This window comes from Chiloscyllium punctatum, chromosome 35 (genome assembly GCF_047496795.1).
Source record: "Chiloscyllium punctatum isolate Juve2018m chromosome 35, sChiPun1.3, whole genome shotgun sequence".
Classification (NCBI taxonomy): domain Eukaryota; kingdom Metazoa; phylum Chordata; class Chondrichthyes; order Orectolobiformes; family Hemiscylliidae; genus Chiloscyllium; species Chiloscyllium punctatum.
This window is the reverse complement of record NC_092773.1, coordinates 18,460,912-18,488,714: the sequence shown is the minus strand read 5'-3', so window position 1 is coordinate 18,488,714 and position 27,803 is coordinate 18,460,912. Positions and strand designations below refer to the sequence as shown.

The 27,803-nt window shown below is 41.3% G+C and overlaps 1 protein-coding gene across 1 annotated transcript; it reads right to left on the bottom strand.

Annotated features, from left to right (window-relative positions):
* LOC140459725 (MOB kinase activator 1A) lies at positions 1–27,777 on the bottom strand. The gene is made up of 6 exons (XM_072554172.1): positions 27,581–27,777; positions 23,161–23,327; positions 21,797–21,890; positions 12,740–12,873; positions 8,831–8,994; positions 1–1,854 (listed from the first exon to the last, which is right to left on the bottom strand). Exons 1-6 carry the CDS (start codon positions 27,592–27,594, stop codon positions 1,777–1,779), a joined length of 651 nt encoding a protein of 216 aa, XP_072410273.1. The 5' UTR covers positions 27,595–27,777; the 3' UTR covers positions 1–1,776.
* Positions 27,778–27,803: the final 26 nt, after the last annotated feature.

The following is a 27,803-nucleotide window of genomic DNA, read 5'->3' as shown; positions in this document are numbered from 1 at the left end:
TTGTACTTCAAACTTGGAGTTCAGTTGTAAACCTCCTCAACCTTTTTATTGTGCTCAACAGAAAAGAACTAACAGCAATACTTGATAATAAGAATGCAAGTGACTTAAATGCCAAGACTGTTCAATTCTTCTCAACCATTAAACAGGGAAACTATTCCAGAGCTTTGACCGCAGCAAAATACAATTTAAAATGCTTAGACCTAGCAGGTGGTTATTTTCAGTAGTCACCCATATTCGGACAATGATATTTAAAAATATAAAAAAAAACGCCATTTACTTAAAGCACATTATTGCTAGATTCTTAAAAAAAAGACCCCCTTGCCCCATGACTATTGCTATTATGCAATCACAGGTTAAAAAGTTATATCCTGCTGCAAAGTTTCTTATTCACCTTGTGTGTAAAAACATTAAAAAAAATATTCAATATTAAAGCATGACTGACCAAGTTTTGAAAAAGTAGTCTAGTTAAGGCAACTGGGCACAGTCCCCAAAGTGCATCTAATAACATAAGAAATAAAGGCAACACAGTTTTCACAATATGCAATCGTACATGCTCTGTGATATAATCCAAAATTACAGTCACAAGAGTCAAACTGACTGGCGATTTAGAAATTCCAAAAAGTGGTTCAGAAAATGCATTGTCAGAAACCAAACAATAGAAAAAACGTTTAAATGACAACAGTAAATTCTTACAATCATCAGCTGGTTACAGACAGTATATTTTGACAGCTCGGTACATGTATTTCATAGGCAATTTTTGAGGGTTAAAAAAAAACATCAACTAGTGGTACTTTCTCTTGTATGTCACTATCCTACTCTAACATTCTTCAAGCAAAACAATTTGAACATGTGCCTTCAATTTAAAACCCATCACTCTTGTGATGCAATTAACTGAAACCTAAGTAGAGTAATTTAGAGTAAAGATTTTGAAAATTTCTCAACTTCAAATTGCTGTACTGTCAGCCCAAGACATGGAAAACATGCCCCACTGAATCAAAGCTTGTTTAACATCATTAGAGATTAATGTATAAATGTATATGTATGCATTAACAAAGTACAAAAGTTTTTCCACTGTCTTTTAAATCCAAGAAGTACATTTAGAGACTGTGTACAATTAACTAGTCTACAATTAATTGATCTATTTGCAGTGTGAACAACCTGCAGTCACACTGCAAATCAACCCATTCAAAAACATACATTCAATCTGCACAAGTTCCAGTTTGCTTTTAATTTGAGGACAGGAATCAAATTAGTTTTCCATGTTTCCTCAAATAAAAGCACAAGAAGATGGAGCATGCAGAAACCAGGAATCCAAACTACAAACCCATCCATCAAGAATCTGAGTATCAAACTAACGCAGCAATAGTTTTCTCCTCCCTAAATGTCTTTAGCATGCTTTAACCAACACATTTTGCTAAGTCTGCTAGTTACACCTAGAGGAAAACAAAATCAATACTGCCATATCCTTTAAATTATCATGTAGAATGTTTGGGCACCTTTGAATCTTTCAACATGGCTGATTGGCAATGTCTTCAGAACACTGACAACTGGCTAGAACCAACAGCTTATTGACTTGTTTATCCAAAGGTTATTCATCCTAAATATTGAAGTACTATTTAACAATTAAAGAGACAATGGATTTTTCCACAGAGCATGCTCACAATGATCACACATCATACTGTGTATGTGCAGGAAATGGGGATCTTGAAGGTAGAAAAAGAGAAGCACTAAGATCACGCTGATGTGGAAAAAATGGTTTAAATTCTTGAAGAACATTCATCTGTCTTTTGATCCAAGCTTTTCAATTAGATCTTGGAGTGGAGCAAGCTCTTTCCTGTCAATCAAATTAAATTCCTGAAAGGGAAGAGGAGAAAACTTAGTCAGAACAAGATGGATTGTCAAAAATATTAGCAGAAATAAACAAACTGAAAGTTGAAGTACATGCTATTGGAACAAAAATATGAATGATTCCTCAAGTCTCAAAGCTCTACGTGAGCTGAACAGATTTATACAGACTTATCCCTGGGCTCTTAAGGACACTTTCAAGTAAAATGCTTCATTTGATAACCCCATTTAACTAAAACTTGTTCCAATGAAGCTCAATGCAAGCTGGAGAAAGAACACAATGGTTTTTTTTCAAAAACTTCGCCACTTTACAGCTTCTGGGATTCAAGATCAACAATTGTATCACACAATCACCGTCCTTCACTTGATTACAACACTCCTGCTGTGTTTAGATTGTGCCTTGTTGACTTTGCTCTCTACTGAGTTTTTTTTATTTCTTTATAGTTTATGGGCATTATTGGCTGGCCAGCATTTATCGCCAATACTTAGTTGCCCGTTGAAGAGACTTTGTAGCGATTAGTACAACTCAATGGCTTGCTTGGACACTTCAGAGAGCAATTGAAAAATCAAACTCATGGTGTGGGTCAGGAGTCATATATAGGCCAGACCAGGTGAGGATGGCAGATTTCCTTCCCTGAATGGCACGAGTAAACTAGATGGGTTTTTTCCTCAATGGTTTCCTGCTCATCAGTAGATTATTAATTCCAGAATTTTTTTTCCCTCTGAATGCAACTTCTACTGTCCTCCCTGGCAGGATTCAAACCCGGGTCCCCAGGACATTAGCTGAGTTTCTAGATTAAATAGCTTAGTGATAATACCATTCAGCCATCGCCTCCTGAGTGGATTAATTTTATCCTTTTAACACCTGGAATTTTCTCATTTCAACACCTGGCACCTACACTAGTTCACAATTATACTGCTCCTTCACCACCATTGGTACTCCCTTTGGCCTTTGCTGTGGACACCGTCACCTTCTGTTCCACTCAGAATCAGAGTAATCATTCTCCCGTTCGTTCACAAGCGTGGAAACCGGCATTAACCTGCTCCTCTCAGTTTTACACAAGTCATACCAGATCTGAAACATGAACTCTTTCTCTCCCCACAGATGCTGCCAGATTTGCTGAGTTTCTCCAGCAATATCTGTTTTGACTTGAAAATTATCCTTGTCTAATGCTGTTGTTGCATCAGAGGAAGCAATTTTGAGATGCAGGGATATGTTGACATCCAGAATAAGACTTTTCTGACAGTGAAGTTTAACTTTTAAAAGCAAACCAAGTTGAATTGTTCAAAAAAGAGCAAGTCAAGAAAGATTCTGGCTGTAACTTTCTCGACAGTACTTCCCCAAAACAGCAGAGGGATGTTTTTGCTCAGTTTATACATTGCGAAAAATGGATAGATGAACACTCCTGGTATTCACGCATCTCTACTGACAAGCTCCACAAGACCAGTCAGGGCAGAGCACAGCCTGTGTGTGTGTTTTTTTTGGAATTTAAAACAGTGGGAATTCCGTGCAGAGGGGAAGAGGTACTTTTTGCATTTTGTTTGGTCCTTTTATAGTTGGTAAAAATTACATAGTATAATAAAGATAACCATTGAATAAGGGCCCACAAGTATTTAAAATAATGCATCTTCCAAAACATAGAAAATAGGTGTAGGAGTAGGCTATTTGGCCCTTGGAGTCTGTACCACCATTTAATGTGATGATGGCTGATCATACAATTTCAGGATCCCACTCCCGCTTTCGCTCCATATCCCTTGATCCCTTTCGCCACAAAGGCCACTCCCAACTCACTCTTGAATATATCTAACGAACGTATCCCAACAGCTTTCTGTTGTAAAGAATTCCACAGGTTTTCTTGAGTGAAGAAAATCTTCCTCATCTCAGTCCTGAATGGCTTACTCCTTATTCTTAAATGTTTAAACATTTAATTTCAAGGGGTAAATCATGGCAAGACCATTGAAATCGGTCGTGCAAGAATGATCTCCTGAAGCCTTAGTTTTAGAGCTGAAGAGGCTGCCCTCGCAATTTCATCAACAGATGCCTAAGGGAGAGACAACGGAACGAGGACATGCCGCAACCCAAAAGGACTAGCCACACTACCATACATCAGGAGCATTTCTGAACTGACAGCCAGACTACTGAGACCACTAGGACTCATAACAGCAACAAACCAACAGCCACGCTCAGACAACAACTCACCAGAACAAAGGACCCGATACCCAACATGAACAAAACTAATGTAGTGTACAAAATCCCATGCAAGGACTGTACAAAACACTACATCGGACAAACAGGAAGACAGTTAACGATCCGTATACACGAACACCGACTAGCCACGAAACGACATGACCAGCTATCCTTAGTAGCCACACACACAGACGACAAGCAACATGAATTCGACTGGGACAACACTACCATTATAGGGCAAGCCAAACAGAGAACAGCCAGGGAATTCCTAGAGGCATGGCACTCATCCACAGACTCATCGACCTGAACCCAATATACCGGCCACTGCAGTGGACAGCTCGAACTGACAACCGGAAGCGGCAGAGACAGGCCACTATAAATACCGGAGAAAACAGCACAGAAGTGCTTCACAGGAGGCTCCCAAGCACTGAGGATGTCACCTAGACAGGGGACGAAACGTTTGCAAGACAAATTCCCAGCTCGGCGAACAGAACCACAACAACGAGCACCCGAGCTACAAATCTTCTACCAAACTTTGAATGTAATACTTACATGGGATTCAATTGTAAAAAGAATAGACAGAGGTTTCTTTGCCTGCAAATAAGACTCTTGTACAGTATATTGGCTCACTAAACAACAACAAAAAATGCAGATTCTGGAAGTCAAACAAAAACAGAAATTGCTGCAAAAATTCAGCAGGTCTGGCAGCATATGTGGAGAGAAAGCAGAGGTAATGTTTCACATCGAGTGACCCTCCAGAACTGAACTGAAGGAGGATCATTGGACCCAAAATGTTAATTCTGTTTTCTCCCCACAGATGCTGCCAGACCTGCTGAGTTTTCCAATAATTTCTGTTTTTGTTCATGGTATGTTGCCTCCCTGATGCTGGTGTCAAAGGTGTCTCAGAGCAGCTGCAGAACATTCTGGAGGGGCAGAGTAAACAGTGGTCTTGGTATATATCATATCAGTTACAAAAGAAAACAAAACATACGCCCCAAGAGCAGAAAAATGGGAGTTAGGAAGTAAATTAGGAAAAAGTAGAATCTCCAAGGTAGTGATCTCAGGATTACTACCAGTGTTATGTGTTAGTCAAAGTCAAAATAGCAGGATATATCAGATAAACATGTAATTGAAGAGATGGTCCGCAGGGGACCGTTTCAGATTCCTGAGGAATGAGGACTGGTTCTGGAGGATGTGGAGCAGTCAAACTGGATGGGTTACATCTGAACAGAAAAGGGACTGACATATGGAGTAATAGGGAGAGAGTAGTTGGGAGGCGTTAAATGGCATGGAAATGGGAACCAGGAAGTCGAAGGGGAATTAAAGTCAAGAACACAGAGTGGTGGATGGTTGCTTTCCAGCCTGGAGTCCTGTGATCAGTGATGTTCGACAGGGATTGGTGCAGGGTCCACTTTTATTTGTCATTTATACAAATGATTTATCCGAGAATGTAGAAGGTACGGTTACTAAGTCTGCAGATGAATACAAAATTGGTCATGCAGTGACAGTGAAGGTCATCTGAGATTAAAAAGATCTTGATCAATTGGGTCAAAGGGCTGATGTGTGGCAAATAGAGTTTAATTTATTTTAATATAAGATTTGTTTTCCCGAAATGCAAAACAAGGGCAGATCTTATATAAAAGTAGGGTCTTGGGTAGTGTTGTAGAACAGAGAGACCTAGGGACTCAGATGTATAATTCTTTGACGTCTGTGTCATAAATAGGGTGGTTAAAAAGGAATTTAACAGACTGGCCTTCAATACTCAGACTTTTGAGTATACGAGTTGGAATGTTATGTTGAGGTTGTACAAGATGTTAGTGAGGCTTCTTTATGGATAGAACTGAGAAATGCTAAGGGCAACAATTTTTGGGGGCATTTGTCTATAGAGATGCATCCAATAAACTTATATATGTAATTATGGGTGTCTTTAAACTCCATATATCTAAGCAAAGCAAATTAGTTACAATACCATTGAGGAGGACTTCTTGGGTGTCTTTACATGATGGTTTTTTGGACCAATACACTGAGAAACCACCTAGTAAAAAGGTCATCCTCGACTTGGTAGTGTAACGAGAAAGAAATACTTGGCAAACTGGTTGTACAAGACCCTTTTGGGAGGAGTGATCATAATAGGATTGATTAATTTGGACAGTTATACAGTTGATTCTGAGACTAGGATTCTCAGTGTAAATGGAGAAAATTGGGATGGCATGAGGTGTTGACATAAACAGATAGTGATGCAAAAGCAATGGCAAACACTCAAAGAGCCCAAGTGAAGTGCAACAATTGTTCACTCATGCCAAGCACAGAAGTAAAAAAGGCAAATTTGGATAAACCATGGGAAACCAGGCACAGTATTAGATCCAAAGAAGAGGCATACAAATTGATTCTAAAACAAAAACAAGTTGACGAATGGAGTTCAGAATTCAGAAAAGGAGGACAAAAGTATTCATTCCAAATGAGAAAATTGAGTCCAAGAATGAATTTGTGGGTATGTTAAAAACTGACTGTCAAAGTTTCTATAGGAATATGACAAGAAAGAGATTGGTAAATACAAAATGTAGATAACCATACAGTCATAAACATGGAAATTTGTAATGGAGAACAAAGAAAATACTGACCAAATGAATACCTAATTTTGTCTGTGTTCACAAAGGAAGACACAAATAACAGACCAGAAATATGAAACAAAGCATTTAATGAGGAGGAGGAACTGAAGGAAATTTATACTCGTAGGAAAATAGTTTTGGGGAAATTGATGGGATAGAAGGCTAATCCAGGGTGTGATAATCTATATTCCAAAACAAAGTGGCCCTAGAAATAATGCATGCATTGGTGGTCATCTTCCAAGATTTTTTGGACTAAAAAACTTCCTACAGATTAGAGGGTAGCTAATGCAGCTCCCCTATTTGAAGAAAGAGAGGGAGGCAAAGAGTAAAATAACAATTATAGACCAGTCATCCTGACATCAGCAATGGGGAAAATTACAAGAGTCCGTTGTCATAGGTTTAATAGCTGTGCACTTGGATTGCAATGGTAACATCGGTCAGAGTCAGCATACGTATAAGAGAGGGAAAACTGCTCGACAGGTCTACTGGAATTCTTCGAGGTTGTCAGAAGAGGTACTGTGGAAGATGTTACCATGTCAAATTGAAGCTCATGCAATTGGGTCAGTGCATTCAGTTCAACAGAAAACTCGTTGGCAGACAGGAAACAAAAAGAGGAAGAATAAACAAGTCTTTTTCCAAATAGCAGGCAGTGACTCGTGGGGGACTGCAGGACCAGTGCTAAGGTCCTGCTATTCACAATACATATTAATATTTAGAAGAACAAAATAAATGTACTCTCTCCAAATTTGCAAGTGACACAAAATTGGGTGGGAGGGGAAGTTGTGAGGAGGAAGCAGTATAACGTGGATAAATGTGAGGTGATCTACATTGGCAGCAAGGTGCATTATTATTTGAATGGCTAGAAATTGTTTGAGGGAATGTGCTGAGAACTGGGTGTTCTCATCCACCAGTCACTGAAAACACGCATGCAGATTCACCAAATTATCATGGCAGCAAATGCTATGTTGGACTTCAAAACAAGAGAATTTCAGTTCTGGAGCAGTGAAATTATGCTACAACTTAAAGTACCTTGGTAAGGCCACATCTGGAATACTGTGCAGAGCTTTGGTCTCATTATCTGAGGGCAGCAAAAGGTGTCTCCCACTCATTCCTAGGATCGCACGACTGACGTATGGGGAAGGGTTGAATCAGGTAGGATTATATCTACTGGAGTTAAAAGCAGGAGGAACTGAGGGTGTGGAAGTGGATCTCACAGAAAATGATAAAATCCTAATAGGATTGGACAACACAAATGGAGGAAAGATGTTCCCAATTTTTTACAGCTGGTGGGAAACTGAAGACTAAGCTGAGAAATTTATTTACCGAGAGAGTGGTTAGTCATTGTATTCGCTACCACAGAAAACAGTCAAGGCCAAAACACTGCACAATTTCAAGGATTTGGATAAAGCACTAGGGGCTAAAGACATCAAAGGATATTGGGGGAAAAGAAGATTTGGATGATCAGATATGATTATAATGAATGGTGAAGCAGGCTTTAAGGGCTGAATGGTTGACTACAGCTCCTATTTTGTGTGTTTCTTGGGATAGTTTAATGTAGAAATGGCACATTACTAACTGCAGCATGTGATGCAGTTGTGTGTGTGTGTGCACATCAAAACATAAACTCATCACCTAGAGAAAATAGAAGCCTTCCTATAGTCATTATCATGCACAAATTTAGTTTTGGCTTTGTTGATTCCAGGAAAGAGCTATTTTCATGTCTTCCTCAATTTGGTCAATGAGGTCAATCATCTTGCTGCATAATACAACTGTATTTTGGAAACAAGGACACAATGATGAACACCATTGAAGTCATCAGCATTCTGTCTCGATATTAGATCTGTACTGCAAGCTTTCTCAAATTTAACAAGTTCAATGCAGAACTGCAGATAGCGGAGGGTAAAATAAACAAGGTCAATGTGGAGAATAGAAAAGGTGAACGGGAAGAGTTCATGCTACATTGGACAAAGAAACCCTGAGGTGTACGGATTCCAGATCTGAAATTCACCCTGGAATTCATCACGATGTTGTACTTCCTCACCTTGTGCAATCTGCATAACATTAACAACTGCTCAAACTGGTGACTAGATTGTATACACAACAGATGAAATGTAATATACATTAATATTTAAATTCCTGAGGTCAGCAATATAAAGGGTGCACTGAAATGTGATGCAGAACATACTACCTGAACAAAAAATATGAAGTGCTTGAAGGAAGTATTAAGATGGGCCTCTTCCTGAAGCTGCATCACAGAGTCGAAATGCTGGTGATAAATATGAGCGTAAACCCTGAAGAGACGCTTAAGAATGGTCTTGGCCACAGACATGAAATTTTTAGGGAAGGGCACTCCTGCAATGTAACAGTTATCATGAATTATAACATGGAAAAGCTTCAAAGATTCAGATTTATAAAATCAACTGTACATTTTAATAGTTAATGCTAAAAATCAACTTGAAGAGGCATCACAACTTGAACAAAAACTGCAGTTCGTGGGTGACCAGGGAGAAGAATGGAACAAGACCATCATTGAACATAGAACAGTACAGCACAGAACAGGCCCTTCAGCCCACGATGTTGTGCTGACCATTGATCCTCATGTATGCAACCTCAAATTTCTGTGACCATATGCACGTCCAGCAGTCTCTTAAATGTCCCCAAAGACCTTGCTTCCACAACTGCTGCTGGCAACGCATTCCATGCTCTCACAACCCTCTGTGTAGAGAATCTGCCTCTGACATCCCCTCTATACTTTCCTCCAACCAGCTTAAAACTATGACCTCTCGTGTTAGCCATTTCTGCCCTGGGAAATAGTCTCTTGGCTATCGACTCTATCTATGCCTCTCATTATCTTATATACCTCAATTAGGTCCCCTCTCCTCCTCCTCTTCTCCAATGAAAAAAGTCCGAGCTCAGTCAACCTCTCTTCATAAGATAAGCCCTCCAGTCCAGGCAGCATCCTGGTAAACCTCCTCTGAACCCTCTCAAAAGCATCCACATCTTTCCTATAATATGGCGACCAGAACTGGACGCAGTATTCCAAGTGCGGTCTAACCAAAGTTTTATAGAGCTGCAGCAAGATCTCTCGACTCTTAAACTCAGTCCCCCGTTAATGAAAGCCAGAACACCATATGCTTCCTTAACAACCCTGTCCACTTGGGTGGCCATTTTAAGGGATCTATGCACCTGCACACCAAGATCCCTCTGTTCATCCACACTGCCAAGAATCCTATCCTTAATCCTGTACTCCGCTTTCAAATTCGACCTTCCAAAATGCATCACCTCGCATTTATCCAGGTTGAATTCTATCTGCCACCTCTCAGCCCATCTCTGCATCCTGTCAATGTCCCTCTGCAGCCTATAACAGCCGTCTATACTGTCAATGACACCTCCAACCTTTGTGTCGTCTGCAAACTTGCTGACCCATCCTTCAATCCCCTCATCCAAGTCATTAATAAAAATTATAAACAGTACCGTTTCGCAAGTTCTAAGCAATCGCATTTCTCGTTTCCCAAAGCAGCCGAGGATAAATCTGGTCTGGGCCTGGCGACTTGTCAATATTAATGTTTGATAAAATTTTCAGCACATCAGCTTCCTCTATCTCTATCCATTCCAGCATGCACAACTGCTCTTCAAAAGGTTTCATTCACGACAAAGTTCATTTCTTTCGTAAAGACAGAAGCAAAAGAAACTCATTTAGGGCTTCCCCTACCACCTCAGACTCCACACACAAGTTCCCTATGCTATCCCTGATTGGCCCTACTCTTTCTTTGACCATTCTCTTATTCCTCCCATAAAAGCGTAAAATGCCTTTGTGTTCTCCCTAATCCGTTCTGTCAAGCTTTTCTCGTGCCCCCTCCTGGCTGTGAACCTATGTAAGCTACCTTCTTCCTTTTGATGAGACACTCCGACGCCCTCGTCATCCAAGGTTCCTTTATCTTATCCCTTTTTGCCAGTCTCAGAGGGACATATTTATTCATCACTCGCAACAACTGTTCCTTAAACAGTCTCCACAGGTCTATAGTGCCTTTACCATGGAACAATTGCTCCCAGTCCATGCTTCCTAAAGTTAAAGTTGGTAGGTGGCACAGTGGCATAGGCGACTGACTGTGTGGAGTTTGCACATTCTCCCGTGTCTGCGTGGGTTTCCTCCGGGTGCTCCGGTTTCCTTCCACAGTCCAAAAATATGCAGGTTAGGTGAATTGGCCACGCTAAATTCCTGTAGTGTTAGATGTAGGGGTAAATGTAGGGGAATGGGTATGGGTGGGTGCGCTTTGGCAGGTCGGTGTGGACTTGTTGGGCTGAAGGGCCTGTTTCCACACTGTAAGTAATCTAATCTAATCATGTCTAATCGCATCATAGTTTCCTCTTCCCCAATTAAACATCCTCCCATTTTGCTTAATCCACTCCTTCTCCACAGCTATGTAGAATGTGAGGCAGTTGTGGTCACTATCACCAAAATGCTCTCCCACAAGATCTGACACCTGTCCCGGCTCATTTCCAAGCACCAAGTCTAGAATGGCCTCTCCCCTCGTCGGCCTGTCAACGTACTGCGTTAGGAAACCCTCCTGAACACACCTTACAAAAACAGCTCCATTCAAATCTTCTGCTCGAAGGAGGTTCCAATCAATATTGGGAAAGTTAAAGTCACCCATTACAACAGCCCTACTACCTCCACACTTTTCCATAATCTGCTGACCTATGCTTTCTTCAATCGCCCTGCCGCTATTGGGGGGCCTGTAGTAAACCCCTAATGAGATGACTGCTCCCTTGCTGTTCCTAATTTCCACCCATACTGACTCGGTAGGCAGATCTTCCTCGACAATGGAAGCTTCTGTAGCTGTGATACCCTCTCTGATTAGTAGTGCTACACCCCTCTGCTTTTTCCCCCCTCCCCATTCTTTTTAAATGCTCTAAACCCTGGAACATCCAGCAACCATTCCTGCCCCTGAGAAACCCATGTCACCGTTATGGCCACAACATCATAGCACCAGGTACTATGCTCTTAGTTCATCACTTTTATTCCCAATACTCCTTGCGTTAACGCAAACACACTTTAACTGATCCCTTGGTTCCTTCGCAGGAAAATCCTTCCCACTAGCTGGTCTACCTCTTGCTATTGTCTCATCTGCATCAACTCTCACCTCCGGTATACAGGTCAGGGTCCCACCCCTCTGCCATACTAGTTTAAACCCTCTCGAACTACTCGAGCAAACCTTCCACCCAGGACATTGGTCCCCTTCCAGTTCAGATGCAACCCGTCCTTCTTGTACAGGTCCCACCTTCCCCAGAAGGCATCCCAATTATCTATATATCTGAAGCCCTCCCTCCTACACCAGCTGCGCAGCCACGTGTTAAGCTGCACCCTCTCCCTGTTCCTCACCTCGCTATCTCGTGGCACTGGTAGTAAACTAGAGAACCCTACTCTGTTCGTCCTGCTCTGCAGCTTCCATCCTAACTCCTTGAAATCACTTTTTATATCCTCAATCCTTTTTCTGGCTATATCATTAGTGCCAATATGTAACACGATTTCTGGCTGTTCGCCCTCCCCTTTTAGAACCTTATACACCCGATCAGAGACGTCCCGGACCCTGGCACCAGCGAGGCAACATACCTTCCGGGAATCCTGATCCTGACCACAAAATCTCCCGTTGATTGCCCTAACTATCGAGTCCCCTACCACGAGTACCTTTCTATTCTGCCCCCTTCCCTTCTTCCGGGAAAGATGTTTCCTCTTGCAGTCCTAGATGTCAAGTTCACCAATTAAAACTCCAAGCTCATAAATTCAAACAAAGATCATTTAATCAGACAGAAGCTTTGCCTTTTAGACAGCTGATATGATTTTATTTGTGAGGACAATGGAACAAAACAACTGTAGTTTCTAATCATAACTGCATGAGCTGCTTCACATTCCAGACAGGGGAAAGGGGATGGAGAAGAGATATGTCAGACATGTGGCTAATCGTGGCACAAGAGGGCAAGTGTAGTGCCAACCAAAAATGTAAAACCATTTTCTGGTACTACTGATTGATCATTGCTTATTTCAAGGAGAGTGCATTGCTCACTTTTCCTACGCAGATGAAACAAAATGGCTCACCTATTTTAGAAGGAAAGAGGGTCTCATCATCAAGCTGGTCCTGTACCCATGTCATCAGGTAATCAATGTATTTTGGAGCAGAACACTTAATTGGTTTTTTAATGTTTGTGCCATCAGCCCAATGGTATTCATATCTGTAACAAATATCCTCAGTGGTAATAAAGATGACAAAAAAAAAATCAAACACTGCACACATCTTCCATTTACATCTATTTAATCGATACTTGAAACAGTGCACAACAGTTATAATTTGCCAAAGCATTTAACAATTGTGACTGTAAGAAAAGGTTGGAAAAGAATCAAACAGCACAAAACAAATCAGATGATCAACTGGACTATCATGTACTCCTGAGAAATATTCAACTCTCTTTTCGATTTCTCCCTGTTTACCAGATACTTACTCCCAACTTTGTTCTATAATGTAGACGTGTGTTATTTAAGGAAGAAATTAACTCAGAGAAACAAGTTCTGGAATCAAAGCAAGCGGAAAAAGGAGCTCTAATTGAGGATAACTAAAAACATGAACAGGTAATGTATGAACTGAAATCATTTCAACCTTCTGTGAGTTTAATGAAGTTTTAATTTTTTTTGAGGTGAATGTACATTATATTCTTTTGATTTTCATTTTAAAACCAACCCCTGACCTCCAACATGGTTACTTGTTGAAGTGGAATGTATTCTACTACGAATTTCAACATCTAGGAACACGTGTTAAGTGTAGAATATAAGAGAGAGCTATCAAGTAAATCAATGGACCACAACAGTCATATCCCAGTCGATAGAATCAAACTACCTGAGGAAAAGGGGCAGAGATGAAAGGGAAAAGAGTAAGTCAAGATACAATGAAGTGTGAAACTAACGTGATCATCATTAAAATACCCAAAAATGCTTTTAGCTTCTTTATGATTACACATTGCATTTACCAAATGAAAGAAAAATAGTCTGTACAATTATGAACTCTTTTACTGGAGCATTATCAAAATGTAAACGACAAGTGTTAACATGTATTCCACATGCATGAAAAAACTGCACTTTCTAATAACGTTAGATCATTCAAATGCCATGGGGCTATTTGTGTAACTTATGTTTGTGGACAGATCTCAGTCATGTCTCACATTCCAGAAATGCCTCATGAAATAAATTGCAGTAAAAATTTGCTTCCTGAATGCACACTTCTAAGTTGCATCTCAAGCTCTATACAACATTAAAATCCAGAAATATGTCCTTTGGCTTGTTGCATTCCCAATCACCTAACACCTGCCCACCAAAGTCTCATTTTCCATAACGTGATCCAGAGCCTAATGAGTCCAGGAGATTACCGAAAGACTTTAATCCTGCGATGGCTCACTCCTCTACCACTCTTTCAGAGAATGGAGTTCCTGGTCCCCATCACCCTCTTGAAATCCCTCTGAACCTCACGGCCTTTATCTCAATCTATGCACCCTGACTGTGGATTATCCTACAAAGGGGAATACTTTCTTTCCTATCTCCCCCTACTTAAGCCCCTCAGTCAAGTCCACCCTCAGTTTTTGCTACTCGAAGGAAAACAAGTTTTTGTTAACAGCGGAAAAGTTCCAAAGCACATAAGATATGGTCAATCTCCTCTGCATCCATCTCATGCAATCACGTAAAAGAATGGTTTCAAATTTGGGAGCTAAAAAGATCTAAACTAATTTCAAAGCACGGTCCATACTGTTTGCAGTTGAGACTATTAGAAACTGATTGGATCATCAAGACCCTGGTTTTCACACTACCTTCACAACAGGGTTGTTGAATCTAATATCAAGACGCATTTCGAATACAGCACTTCATTTTCTAAAAGCTTCTCTTCTGAAAACTCACATGACCTTTACCACTCAACATGGATTTAAGTGAGTGAGACACAGAAATAAAATTTCTCATTTATATCAAGCTGACCTCCGCTCCACATGACTCACTGGCAATCTATTACGCAATTCGTTATTAACTTACATGTCTTCATGATTTGGTTCTTGTTCAAGTTTACAAAATTACCACCTTTTAGTCTTGCCTCAGGTTAAAAGTTAGTTACAAATGTGACCAAGCTTAATTTAACTTTAACTACCCACTCAGTCATTGTTACTGATACTTAAATGTATGGTTTTTGTAGATTTCCATTTTTTGTTTAATTCTTTATATCGTAAATTTCAAGAGATCACAGACAAAAAAAAATTATCAGTATTAGATATTCTTGTCTTCATGGAGTGCACGAGTTGGGAGGTCATGTCCTGTACAGCCACATCAGCTAGGCCATTTTTGGAATATTGCATGCAATTGTGGTCTCCCTGCTATAGGATGTTGTGAACGGAAAGGGTTCAGAAAAGATTTACAAGGATGTTGCTGGGGTTGGAGGGTTTGAGCATTGGGCAAGACTGAATAGACTGGGGTTATTTTACCTTAAGCATTGGAAGCTAAGAGGTGACCTTATACAGGTTTATTAAATCATGAGGGGCATGGATAGGATGAGTAGCTAAGGTCTTTTACCTGGGGAAACTCAAGGGCATAGGTTTAAGGTGAGGGGGGACAGATTAAAAAAAAGGTCAAGAGGCAACCTTTTTGCACAGGTATGCAATGAGCTGCCAAAGGAAGTGGCGAAAGCTGGTACAATTACAACACTTAAAAGGTATCTGTATGAATAGGAAGGGTTTAGAAGAATATGGGCCAAATGTTGGCAAATGGGACTAGATTTATTTAGGATATCTGGTTGGCATGGACAAGTTGGACCAAAGGGACTGTTTCCATGCTATGTATCTCTACGATTCTACTACTGGAAGAAAACCATATTTGAACAGTTCTACTTCTCCAGATTATCAATTGAACAACCAACCATTTGAGGGGATACGTTCTAGATTTGAAATGTTGAAGTCATTGCACCCATGAAATACAAGTATTGTAGGTCTTTCACTCGTGAAAACTATCTTGGGTGAAGAAGACAGAGAACCAAGCACTGTTATCAGTTCTGGACATTCTGTGAAAGATGTTCTAGAGTTGGAGATTATGGCATATGTTTCCAAGAACGCCAAGGGTGAAATTACAAGCAGATATTAGAAAATGGAATTGTATTCCCTGGAGTTTAGAAGGCTGACAGGATGAATTGATCAAAGTTGATACATATGAAGGACAACAAAGAAGAGAATATGTGTGGACAAACTATTACCACTCATCAGGAAGTACAACATGATCTCAAAATTAAAGCCATACCTTTGGACTAGCAGATAACTGTGACAAAGCAGACTGGCTGTCAGCGTGAAGGTTTGCATCTGCGCAGTCACCACTACCCAAAGGAGGACCTCACCAGCCACCCAACTTTCCTCCTCCGCTAACTAAAACAAAACATTGAGTGGTAGCGAAAAGTGCTATTGTTAAATTTGTTGTGGTAGACTAAGAAGTAGGGCTTTGGAGAGCAGTGGCTCAGCAAAAAGTCCAGGTAGAGTCCCTTAAATTGTCCTTTTCAGTTTTACAGCAGGTGAGACGGCAGTTAGGCCAGTCACAGAGTCATAGAGATGTACAGCACGGAAACAGAGCCTTCGGTCCAACCCGTCCTTGCCGACCAGATATCCCAACCAGTTTCTGAGAAATAGAACTTTATTCCACAAGAGTCAATGCAATCAGAATGGCAGAAAAAGGCCAAGGAAATAAATAGAAATTCAAAATGGTCGACCTCATGTCTGAAATAAAACAAAAACAACTGTTTCTTCCAAGACTGTGATAGTGGAACACCATTTACAGTTGGACTGGGAGGGAGAGACGATTCAGAACAAGGTGAAAGGGAAACAAACAACATTCAGATTTGCAGGGTGCCACAGTACCTCATGGTGATTCACCAATGGGTGCCTGGCTCTGGCTGCAGGGATGCCTGTCTGGGCATTAAGATGGGAAACTGATTTACAGAGGAAAGTTTAGTAAACTGAAGGATAAACCCTGAATCATTGCCGGCCTGGAGAGGAGATACACACGTGTTGCTGCTGCAGGATGTTGGAGCACAGGGAGACTTCCGTCATCCCTGATGACAAATCTGTGGGAAGTGCACCCAGCTGCAGCTCCTGGGAGACCGTGTTAGGGAGCTGGATCTGGATCTGGATCTGGATGTACTCAGGATCATATGAGATACTGAGCATTTCATAGGTAAGAGTTTTAGTGAGGTGGTCACACGTAAGGTGCAGGCAGAGTTTTTGACCACCAGGAAAAGCAAAAGGAGTAGATAGAGTGCAGGAATCCCTGTGGCCATTTCCCTTGAAAACAAGGGGAGGGAAAATGACCATTCGGAGAAAGCAGCAGCAGCCACATTAATGGCACCACAACTGGCTCTGGGGCACAGCGAGAAAGGATAAAGGTAAACCAGACCTTACTAATCGGAGACTCGATATTTAGGGGTACAAATAGGAGATTGATTCTGTGGCCATAAACCAGAATCCAGAATGGTGTATTGCTTCCCAGGTGTCAGGGTCCAGGATGTCTCACGAGAGGCTGCAGAATGTTTTCAAGGGAGAGGGAGAGTAGCCAGAAGTCATTGTGCACGTTGGCACAACTGAGAGAGGTAGAAATAGGGATGAGGTCCTACACAGTGATTATAGAGAGCAAGGAAAAAAGTTAAAAACCAGGACATTGTTGGTAATAATTTCTGGATGACTTCCTGTGCCACAAGCTAGTGGGGGTAAGAACAGGAGGATATGGCAAATCAATGTGTGGCTAAACAATTGGTGCAGGGGGCAGGGATTCAGATTTTTGTATCACTGGGATCTTTTCTGGGGCGGAGGTGACCTGTTCAAGAGGAAGGTGTTGCACCTGAGCTGGAGGGGGAACCAATACCGTGGCGGCCAGGTTTGCTAGTGTTGCAAGAGGGGGTTTAATCTAGATGGGCAGGGGAACTGGCTTCCTCAACAGCAAGGAGGTTCAAGGTTTATACAGTAATCAGAAATAATGAGTTGAAGAGACAGGTCAGCTAGAACATGACCGGGAACATAGAATGCCTTTTGGATTAAATTGCATTTATTTCAATGCAAGGGGACTAACAGGTAATGCTGAAGAATTCAGGGTATGGATAGGTATGTGGGAACCTGAAGAAGGGCTCATGCCCGAAACGTCGATTCTCCTGCTCCTTGGATGCTGCCTGACCTGCTGCGCTTTTCCAGCAACACATTTTCAGCTCTGATCTCCAGCATCTGCAGTCCTCACTTTCTCTCGGCAGCTTAATGTGCCAGGGTACAGGTGCTTTAATCGGGACAGAGGTGGTGGAAAGAGGGGAGGGGAGAGTTGCATTTTTTTATGAAGGGGAGTATCACAGCAGTACTAAGAGGTGAAATAACTGAAGGTTCATCCAGTGTGATTTTGTGGGTGCAGCTAAGGAATAAGGCAGCAATGGTGACCTTAATGAGGTTGTACTATCAGCTTCCAAATAGGCGAGGGGTATTAGAGAAACAAATATGTAGGGAGACTGGGGAGACTTGCAGGAGCAATAGGGTGTTCGTAATAGGGAATTTTAATTTTTCTAACATAGATTGGGACTGCCAGAGCATTAAGGGCTTAGATAGCGTGGAATTTGTTAACTGCATTCAGGAAAGTTACCTCAAGCAGTATTAGATAAGATTACTTACAGTGTGGAAACAGGCCCTTCGGCCCAACAAGTCCATACCGACCCGCCGAAGCACAACCCACCCAGATACATTCCCAACAACCTAACCCCTTAACGTAACCCTACAGGTAATTTAGCATGGCCTAGTCACCTACCCTGCACATTTTTGGATTGTGGGAGGAAACTGGAGCACCCGGAGGAAACCAACGCAGACACGGGGAGAATGTGCAAACTGCACACAGAGAGTCACCTGAGTAGAGGATCCTACTCGGGAAGGGGCAAAATGCGACCTACTCTTAGGAAATAGGACAGGAAAGGTGACTGAGGTGACAGTGGGGGAGCACTTTGGGACCAGTGACCATCATTCTGTTAATCTTTAAATAGTTATGGAGAAAACAAAACTGGCCCACAGGTTCAAGTTCTAAATTGGGGCAAGGCGAATTTTGATGGAATTAGACTGGAGCTTGCAGGAGTTTGTTTACAAACAAAGGGACGTCTGGCAAGTGGGAGGATTTTAAAAGTGAGATAGATAGAGTTCTATACCTATATGTTCCTGTGAGGGTGAAGGGCAATGTTGGCAGGAATAGGGAACCCTGGGTGATGAGATATTGAGCAGTACAAAAGAGGTGTGGCTCAGGTACAGGCAGCTGGGTTCAAGAGAATTCCTGGAGGTATACAGAAAATAGATAAGTTGACTGAAGGAAATCAGAAGGGCAAAAGGTGGGGTATGAGAAAGCCTTGGGTGAGAAAATTCAGGTAATCCAAAGAGGTACTTTAAATAAATTAAAGGAAAAAGAATAATTAGAGAGGGGATAGGGCCCCTCAAGGACCAAAGTGGACATGTATGTGGAGAACTGCAGGAGATGGGCGAGGTTCTCAAAGAATATTTCTCCTGTGTTTACCATGAAGACTTGGGAACTTGGGGAAGGTAGTGGTGATATCTTGGAGACAGTCCATATCACAGCAGATGAGGTATTGAATGTATTAAAATGTATGAAGGTGGATAAATCTCCTGGTCCTGACCAAACATATCCAAGAACATTGCAAGAGGCTAGGGAAGAATTTGCAGGGGCCCTAGCTGATATGTTTGCATCATCGATAGCCACAGGTAAGGTCCCAGAAGACTGAAGGAGTAGCGAGTCTTGTGCCATTATTCAAGAAGAGCTGTAAAGAGAAGCCTAGGAACTATAGACGAGTATGCCTAATATCTGTGGTGGGTAAGTTACTTGAGAAGATTCTGAGGGATAAGATATACATGCATTTGGAAAGACATGGTTTGATCAAGAATAATCAGCATGGCTTTGAGAGTGGGTGATCATGCCTGACAAATTTCTTATGGTTCTTTGCTGAAGTGACCAGGAAGGTTGATGAGGGCATAGCGGTAGAAGTAATGCCTTTGATAAGGTTTCACATAGTAGGCTGTCCTGGAAAGTTAAATTACATGGAATCCAGGGCAAGCTGGCAAATTGGATACACAATTGGCTTGATGGTAGGAAGGATGCTTGTCAGACTGGAGGCTTGAGTATAGTGGAGTACCTCAGGGGTCAGTGCTGGGCCCATTGCTGTAGGTTACCTATATCAATGATTTGAATGAGAATGTACAGGGCCTGATTTGTAAGTTGGCTGATGACACTAAAATAGGCGGTGTCACGGACAGCGAGGTAGGTTTTCAAATATTGCAGTAGTACCTTGATCAGCTGGGGAAGTAGGCCAAGAAATGGCAAACGGAATTTAATATATCTAAGAGTGAGGTCTTGTATTTTGGAAAATCAAATCAAGGTAGGAGTTTCATGGTGAATGGAAGGGCCTTAAGGAGTGTAATGGAACAAAGGCTCCTTGGAGTTCAGGTTCACAGTTCTCTGAAAGAGGAGTCACAGGTAGATAGGGCAGTGAAGGAGATTTTTGGCACACTGACCTCATCAGTCAGGGCACTGAGAATAAAAGTTGGGAAGTTATGTAGGCAGGGTGTTGTACACAGTATTGTGTTCAGTTTGTGTTCCTTGTTATAAGAAAGATTTTATTAAACTGGAAGGACCGCAGAAGAAATTTACAAGGCTGTTGTCTGGACTCAATGGTCTGAGTTCTAAGGAGAGGTTTGACAAGCTAGGACTTCTCTCTTTAGAGCGCAGGAGAATGAGGGGGTACCTGGTGGAGATGTTTATAGTCATGGAAGGGCATGGATAGGGTGAATGCACTCAGAATTTTAGCCAGGGTTGGGGAATTTGAGGGTTACAGGGAATCAGTCTAAGGTTAGAGGGGAAAGAATAAAAGGGAACCTGAGGGACCTTCTTTTTTTACACAGAGGGTGGTACACAAATGGAATGAGCTGTCAGTGGAAGCGGTTCAGGTGGATACATTAACAACAGTTAAAAGGCATTTGCATAAATACATGGATTGGAAAGGATTTGAAGGACTTGAGCCAAATGCAAGGAAATGGGTTTTGCGTGGATGGACATTTTGGCTGGTATTGACCAGTCTGGGCCATAGACTGTCTTTGTACTGTAGGGCTCCAAAGCTTGAAGGACCAACATTAGCAAAAAACTTTGTTTCCATCTGGTGCAACATCAGAACATTAATGTGGCAATAAAGATCGTTTGCAAACAAGGGATAAAAATTAAAGTGAGATTTTGAAAGAAATGGTCTTTTCCTGTCTGCATTAGAGTTCAAAAGGAATCACTATTTAAATTAAGATAAACTTACTTCAGTTCTATGAAACTGCCTCAAAACCACATTACTTATCACTTGGAACTTGGAAATGCAAGTTCCTGTGTTTTATGCTGTTCTGATTAAATACACAGATAGAAAACAGGAAGATCAATGTCTGCAAATCCAATCAATGCAGACTGCTGAACAATGAGAAATCCCTACAGTTTGAAACTACATGGCTATTCACTGTAATCTAAATTGACAGGTAGTGCTTCATACTCAGCAGCTCCAAGATTAATTGGGACCATGCCTTGTGTAACATAAGTTGACCCAGTGGACAGAGACTATCTGACAAGATGAAAACTCCAATGCTTCTGTAAAAGTTCTTTGGTGGTAGGTGGGCAAAGACAAAGGAAGGAAGGAATTGTCAAATAAAAAGAATGTTCCTGGTCTCTAGTACAACTATTATGAGATTCAAGTTTGTTCAGTACCTGACTTATTACAAAGTTTGAGCAGGAGGCGGCCAATAAATGTCAACTATTAGAATTAGTTTTGGAATTTGAACATTTAAGGTAAAATCAACACCAATCTTGGTTAATTTACAAGATGCTTTTTAAATTTCTAGGTGTAAATTTGAAGTCCTTATTCACTTTTTAGTCATTAAATTGAAAGATATGTTTGGGCTCGCAAAACATTTCATCATGACAGCTGGAAGCATTTTGGAGTCTAACAGATACTTCCAGCATGTTGTCACCATCAACCTTATTTTATCTCATCATTTCTCGAAAAATTTTGTTCTGTGTGTATAGGGTCTTCCCTACCTTGGTCCTGCTGACATCACAGGACAGCTTTGTTCTGTACAAAACTCTGTTATTGTTCCATACAGCATGTTGATTTGGTTGAAGAAGTCTACAGCTGAAAATAAAAGAACCAGAAACAATTAAATATTCATTTCTACTTTAGTTTGGAGGCCATGCTGATGTTATCAAACTTTGATTACATTTCAGGCCCTGGTCCATTTTAGCACCTCTTGATATAAAAACTAACATTTAAAATAAGGATGGTCATGTAATAAATACCAACAATAAGTGCTCAGTTGTGAGACTGATGGTGATGATGATTGGGGAAGATGGGGTGGTCTATTGGAAAGGAGGAGAAGGGGGAAGAAGAAAAAAAGTGCGAGTGTCAAGTTAGGTCCCTTCTGATATTGTTGTCTAGTTCCTGAAGTGGACAATCAAAAATTCCTGAGTCACTACAAAGTGTCTGAAGTCTTGCACTTCAGCTTAGACTAACAGCCTTTCACAGAGGGACCTAGGAAACATTAGAACGTATCATTACAAGATAAAACTTGCCATGTGGATCCACACAAGTACTTCTGCAGGGGCCTGACGGCCATATGTCTGGTCTCCGACAATCTGAGGACAGGAAAATTTTGTCCCTTTATTCAAGGAAACAGATTTACTCTTCCAGAACAATTAAACAAATACTCCTTTTAAAAAAGGGAAAATGGGGAATGGAAACTAAATACCGAATATGGAAAAAGAATCTGATAAAGATTGCTCAGGTACTGTTTTATAACAGGAAAAAAAAAGTGACCACCATTCAAAAAAAAGGTGAAGCATTGTTTGAATTCTACAGAAGTTTATAAAGGAAATAACAAACATGGGTTTTTGGAAGCCTCAGTTTTGTAATGTTAAGCTGCATCTTCATCACATGTTTTTCTTACAGCCTTTGCAAGAAAGAGTCACGTCCTTGCACAATATACATCTTGAGTGCCAAATTTAAGCCATATGTGGGAAACACTAAAATAGAAAACAAAGATGTTTTCTGTTTACAAGTAGTTAATCTTGTCCAATGTCCCAAGAACACTGCACAAGAGAGGTTGACATCCAAGTGCTTAATTAAGAATGTAAGAAGATTGTTCAAACTGTTAATGAAAGCCTTAAAAAAAGCACTTTGTCAAGAGCATTCCAGAGTTGAGGACCCAGGCAGGTGATATGGGGCAATGACAGTGATGAAAAAGTAGGGCAGGGAATGTCAGAGTGCAATTATAGTGACCCTCTCTCTCCATCAGGAGACTAGGGTTCAAGTCCCACTGGGTTCATAGGTGTGCAATATGATCTCTGGACTCAAAATTTGAGAAAAGGACAGACAGACAAGTAAAATTCAAGTTTCAGACACTTACTATTGACGGCAATCCATTCATTTAGATCCTCGCCTTCTGGTAACATAACAGCTTGACGAAGGTTACCGCTTCCCAGAGTTGCTTCAGCATGCTTTAGCAGCTCATATTGATGGGAACCTTCGGGAATGTTCTTCTTTGGTTTGAAAGTTCGGTTACTTCGATTCCCACTGAAATGCAAGTAAATCATTCATCACCAGAGATTCTTCACACAAAATACTTTTTTTTGGGGTGGAAGAGTGGTTGTCAGTGAGAAAATGAAATGTTCACTTTTTCAAACAGATCAGTTAACTGCAGACAAGCTTTTAAGCTCCTTTTGAAGGCTCCTGTAATTTTATCTCTTGTGTATGCAAGTTCTCAAACCTGACGACTGAAGAAAATTCACTTATCTATAAAGGCACATGTCAGACGTACGACGGACGAGTGCAATTCCAACAATACTCAAGATGCTTAACACCATCCAGGACAAAGCAGCTTGACTGTCCTTCATTTTCTCCACCATCAACACTCAGCAGTAGTATGTACACTGCAGAAAATCACAGGTCCTTGGACAGCACATTCCAAACCCACTACAGCGGAACCTCTATTGCCTGAATACCAATTATCTGAAAATCGATTACCCGAAGGAGATCGAGGTCTTGATAGAAATATTACATCAGAGATGTGTTTCCAACAGTGATGGCGTCTTTTGTTTACAGTGATTAAACAGGCACAGTTTCCAAATGACTGACCTCCCACCCTTTCGCTGGAGTTCTACAGAGGGGTGTACCCTAACCCCCCCCCCTTCCCCAGGAATAATCTCTCCGACATTGTCATGTGCAGAGCAAATGCGGAACCTGTCAAATATTTGCAGTAAAATGTTGTGCGTGTGTCTGTGTCTGTGTGAGAGAGAGGCGCTATGCGGAGACTTCCCCCACAAAGGCAGCTACAGCAGTGTTGTTGTTGGTGTGCAGTCTGGATGTCCTGGAGCAGGGAGGGGTGGCAGGGGCTTGCGCGCTTTGTGCTGGGGCGGCATTGGACCAGGTTGGGGGGCTGTGCTGGACCGTGAGGGGTGGGGGGTAGGGGTTAGGGGGGCATTGCTGGGCAGGGGTAGGCAGTGTTGGGGGCTGGGTGTCATGCAATGTGTGCTGCTGCGAGTCTCCTGAATGGGGAGCAGACTTTAATACTCCAAGCCCCAGAAGGCATTTAAATCGATTTTCCAAATAATCGATTATCCGAACGAAATAGTGCCCGCCCATCTCATTCGGATAATCGAGTTTCCACCGTACTGAGAATGGCTGTTCTAGATGATGGCAATGGGGGCCATATGGGGCTCTGGCACATTTGAAGGGGGCCACAGACTGAAAACTGTGAGGAGGGAAGCCCCAACGGTTTTTGGGGGCCGTCGTAACCGACCAGATGAAATACCCAACCAACCACCTGCATTGAAGTCAATAGTTTCCCTCCTCTTTATAATATCTTTCCAACACACCATTTGTTGGAAACCTAGTAAATCAACTGCTTAAGCTCCTCCCACACAGCATGACTGCAGAGTTAGTCACAAATCAGACTGTGCTGGGTCAACGTATTCAATCAAGGTTTCTCCCAATCATTATCACCATACTTCATTATCCAAAGATCAGCATGGCTTGCTTGGCCTTTTTTTAATCCTTTCCTTGAACATATCTCGTTGAAAGTGGAATCTGCAAGGTAGTTTCTTTGACAAAATCCAGGAACAGAATTGACATCGCAACAAGAGGTGAAATCCGACTGTCACTGTCTAATTTGGAGCCCAATATCATGAAACTTGCAGAAAAGCACCAAGCTCAAGGATCTCATTGCCTGAAATTAAACATCAATCCTAGTCTTTTTTAAGTTTTGTCCAGTATGTCGGAACGTTCAAGCTTTCTTTGGTGTTCAATAGAAATGATTTTCTGTTTGTATCTCTGTTAGTGTTGTATCCGTTTGAATGGGGGCCCTGGAACCTGAAAAGAGCTGCTGGGAGCCATGGCCAAAAAAACAGTTAAGAATCACTGATCTAGAAGGACAAGGGCAATAGATGTATAGGAACACCATCTCCAAATTCACCTCCCACGACTCACAATCCTGTCTTGGAAATGTGCTGCTGCTCCTTCAAGGTCATTGGATCGAAATCCTGGAAATTCCCTCCCTAAAGGCATTGTGGGCCAACCTACAGCATATGGACTGCAGCAGTTCACTGTCACTTTAACAGCACCAAGGAACAGGGAATAGATGTCCCATAAACACCTGGAAAACGTTGTTTCAATTCCTGAAATGCGATCGCTACTTAATCATTTGATCAACATACTTTGTCACTTCATTCAAGTGTCACAAACTGAGCCAAATGTACAGCTGTCAACTAACATCAAGTGTTACAAAAGAGACAGGCAATATCATGGGACAACTGTGAACCTGGAAGGTCACATTTAGTGCCTTTCAAACCTAAGCACAACAGATCAATGTTTTCATCAATGGTTCATTGTGACCATACCACTGTTGCATGTTGCAAGATAAACTTTGAAAAAATTATGTAAACAGGAACTTATTACAATAGATTCTCAAGGTTTCTAATTATATTTGAGACTCTTACTCAAATTGGTGCATTCAAAAAATGGTTGCAATACACCAGGAAAAAAGTTTGACTCACTTCCAAAGGAACCAAACATCTGACCGAATCAGTGAAATGACCAAGTCTGCAAGTACATATCTCATCTCCATGTGTTTTTCCATTAATTGTAGTATATAAAAAATGTCAACAAACATTCAATGCAAACAGTCCAAGGTACTTAGGTTCTACTGTTGCCACACCATCTTTCCTCATCCAAATCGAGCTCTTTAACCTTTTATTCCATTTGCCCTCAAAATGCTTGTCCTTCAACCAAGCGGTTTGGTTCAAACTATCCTTGTGATATTTTGTTTCATAATCTTCACCAAGAGTGGCAAGAGGCTCCTTCCAAAACAGCTGTATTCTGGGAGTGAAGCAGCATCACCACTGGTCCCCTCAACTGATTCCCGTCAAAAGACCACATTTTCAAAAAACTAAGAGACTGTGCAGATATAAAGCAAATAACCATAAATACATTCGCTAAAATTGGCAGTGATGTTCTAATAACTGGATGATTCATACCCCAAATAGTAGAACAGCTACTACTTTCAAATTATGTCAAAGCCACATATTTCAATGGTCCGATAAGGTTTGTAGCTGCAACAAAAAAAAAACAACCTGCCCAGGCATAGAAAGAATCGCAGAAGAGATTTCCTAATTTATTGGAACACCACAAAGAGGAGCAACACAAGCTTAAATACAGTATTCAGTAGTTGTCCGCCAGGAAATAGTTCACCAATGAAAAGGTGACAAAACCCTTGTTTAGCTAATCAATGATTAATGCCCTTCATTAGCTATTAGGAAATGAAATTCGGCCTTGTCACTTCTGGGGTTATAGGAATCAGAGGTTCTTGCTTCTCAACATGAATTATTTTTAATATTCTGTACTTGGATACATAGAGAAGTCAAAATTCCTTGTTTGTTCTCATTGCTTTAATTCCCTCAGCAGGTGAGGTCAACATGAAAGCCTCTGCTTCTCAGCCTCTCCCTTTATCTAAACTGTGTTGACACTTGGATTAAATCATCAGTCATCTCTCTAACAAGAGCAGCAGCCCTATGGTCTAGTAGGCCAATGACAACAGGATTCATCAGGATACTGGTCATCTGAGAAGGATGAAGCCACACAAAATTGGTTCAGATGAAAACAGAATCACTGAAGATGGAAATCAAAAGACATAATGATAACAAGAACACCACAGCTGTCCTAATATATAATAACGTCCAGAGAATTATTTGTCCTGGTGATGGCAAGCCAAAATGGTCAAGATACTCACAGTTCTCAGCTAACGTCCATCAGAAAATAGAAGTATTCGCAGTTAAGGCAATTAGTTGAAGTGACTTGACTAAGTTACACCATGATGAAATACAGCAAAAATCTTAGCATTCAGAGGCTCCACATCTTCAAAAACAGGGTAAAAAATGAGTCTTATTAAGTTATTTCCGCAATCCATGTTCACATGCACCACTTCCGATTGCAGACAACAAAACGTACCAAGTACATCAGAGGCTCCCATTGTTGGATAGACCGCTCAAATAATAATATCCTCACCATTTATTGTGAAAGACAACATTTCAACAGGAAAATCTTCAACCTAACATCAATGTTACATGAGTGCAAAGTGGCGTGAGATGGAAAAGAACAGCAATAAAGTTAAGGACGATAGCGATGAAAATTGACATGGGGGTAGGAGATAAAGAAAGAGAAGAGAAAGGAAACCGAGGCCTACAAGGCCCAAAGTTTCCAGAAAGGTAGAACCGAAAACAGGAAGAATGGACGAACTGGGCCAGAGTAAGGCACGTCACCCGACCAATACTTACAATAGGAAGCTCATTTTCTTCTAATTTGCTACACTCGGAAAAAGAAGCGGCGGGGGTTAAAGAGCAATCCGGAAAGACATCACAGTCCGGGCCAGTTTTCGGAGAAAAATTGTTGGAACCAACAACTACCAAGCTGTGAAAAAAACTTAAACTCTCCTTCCCTTGACAGCCAAATGTCGCGAGAATAACCTCACCGCGACGCCATGCAAATCAGACCGAATGA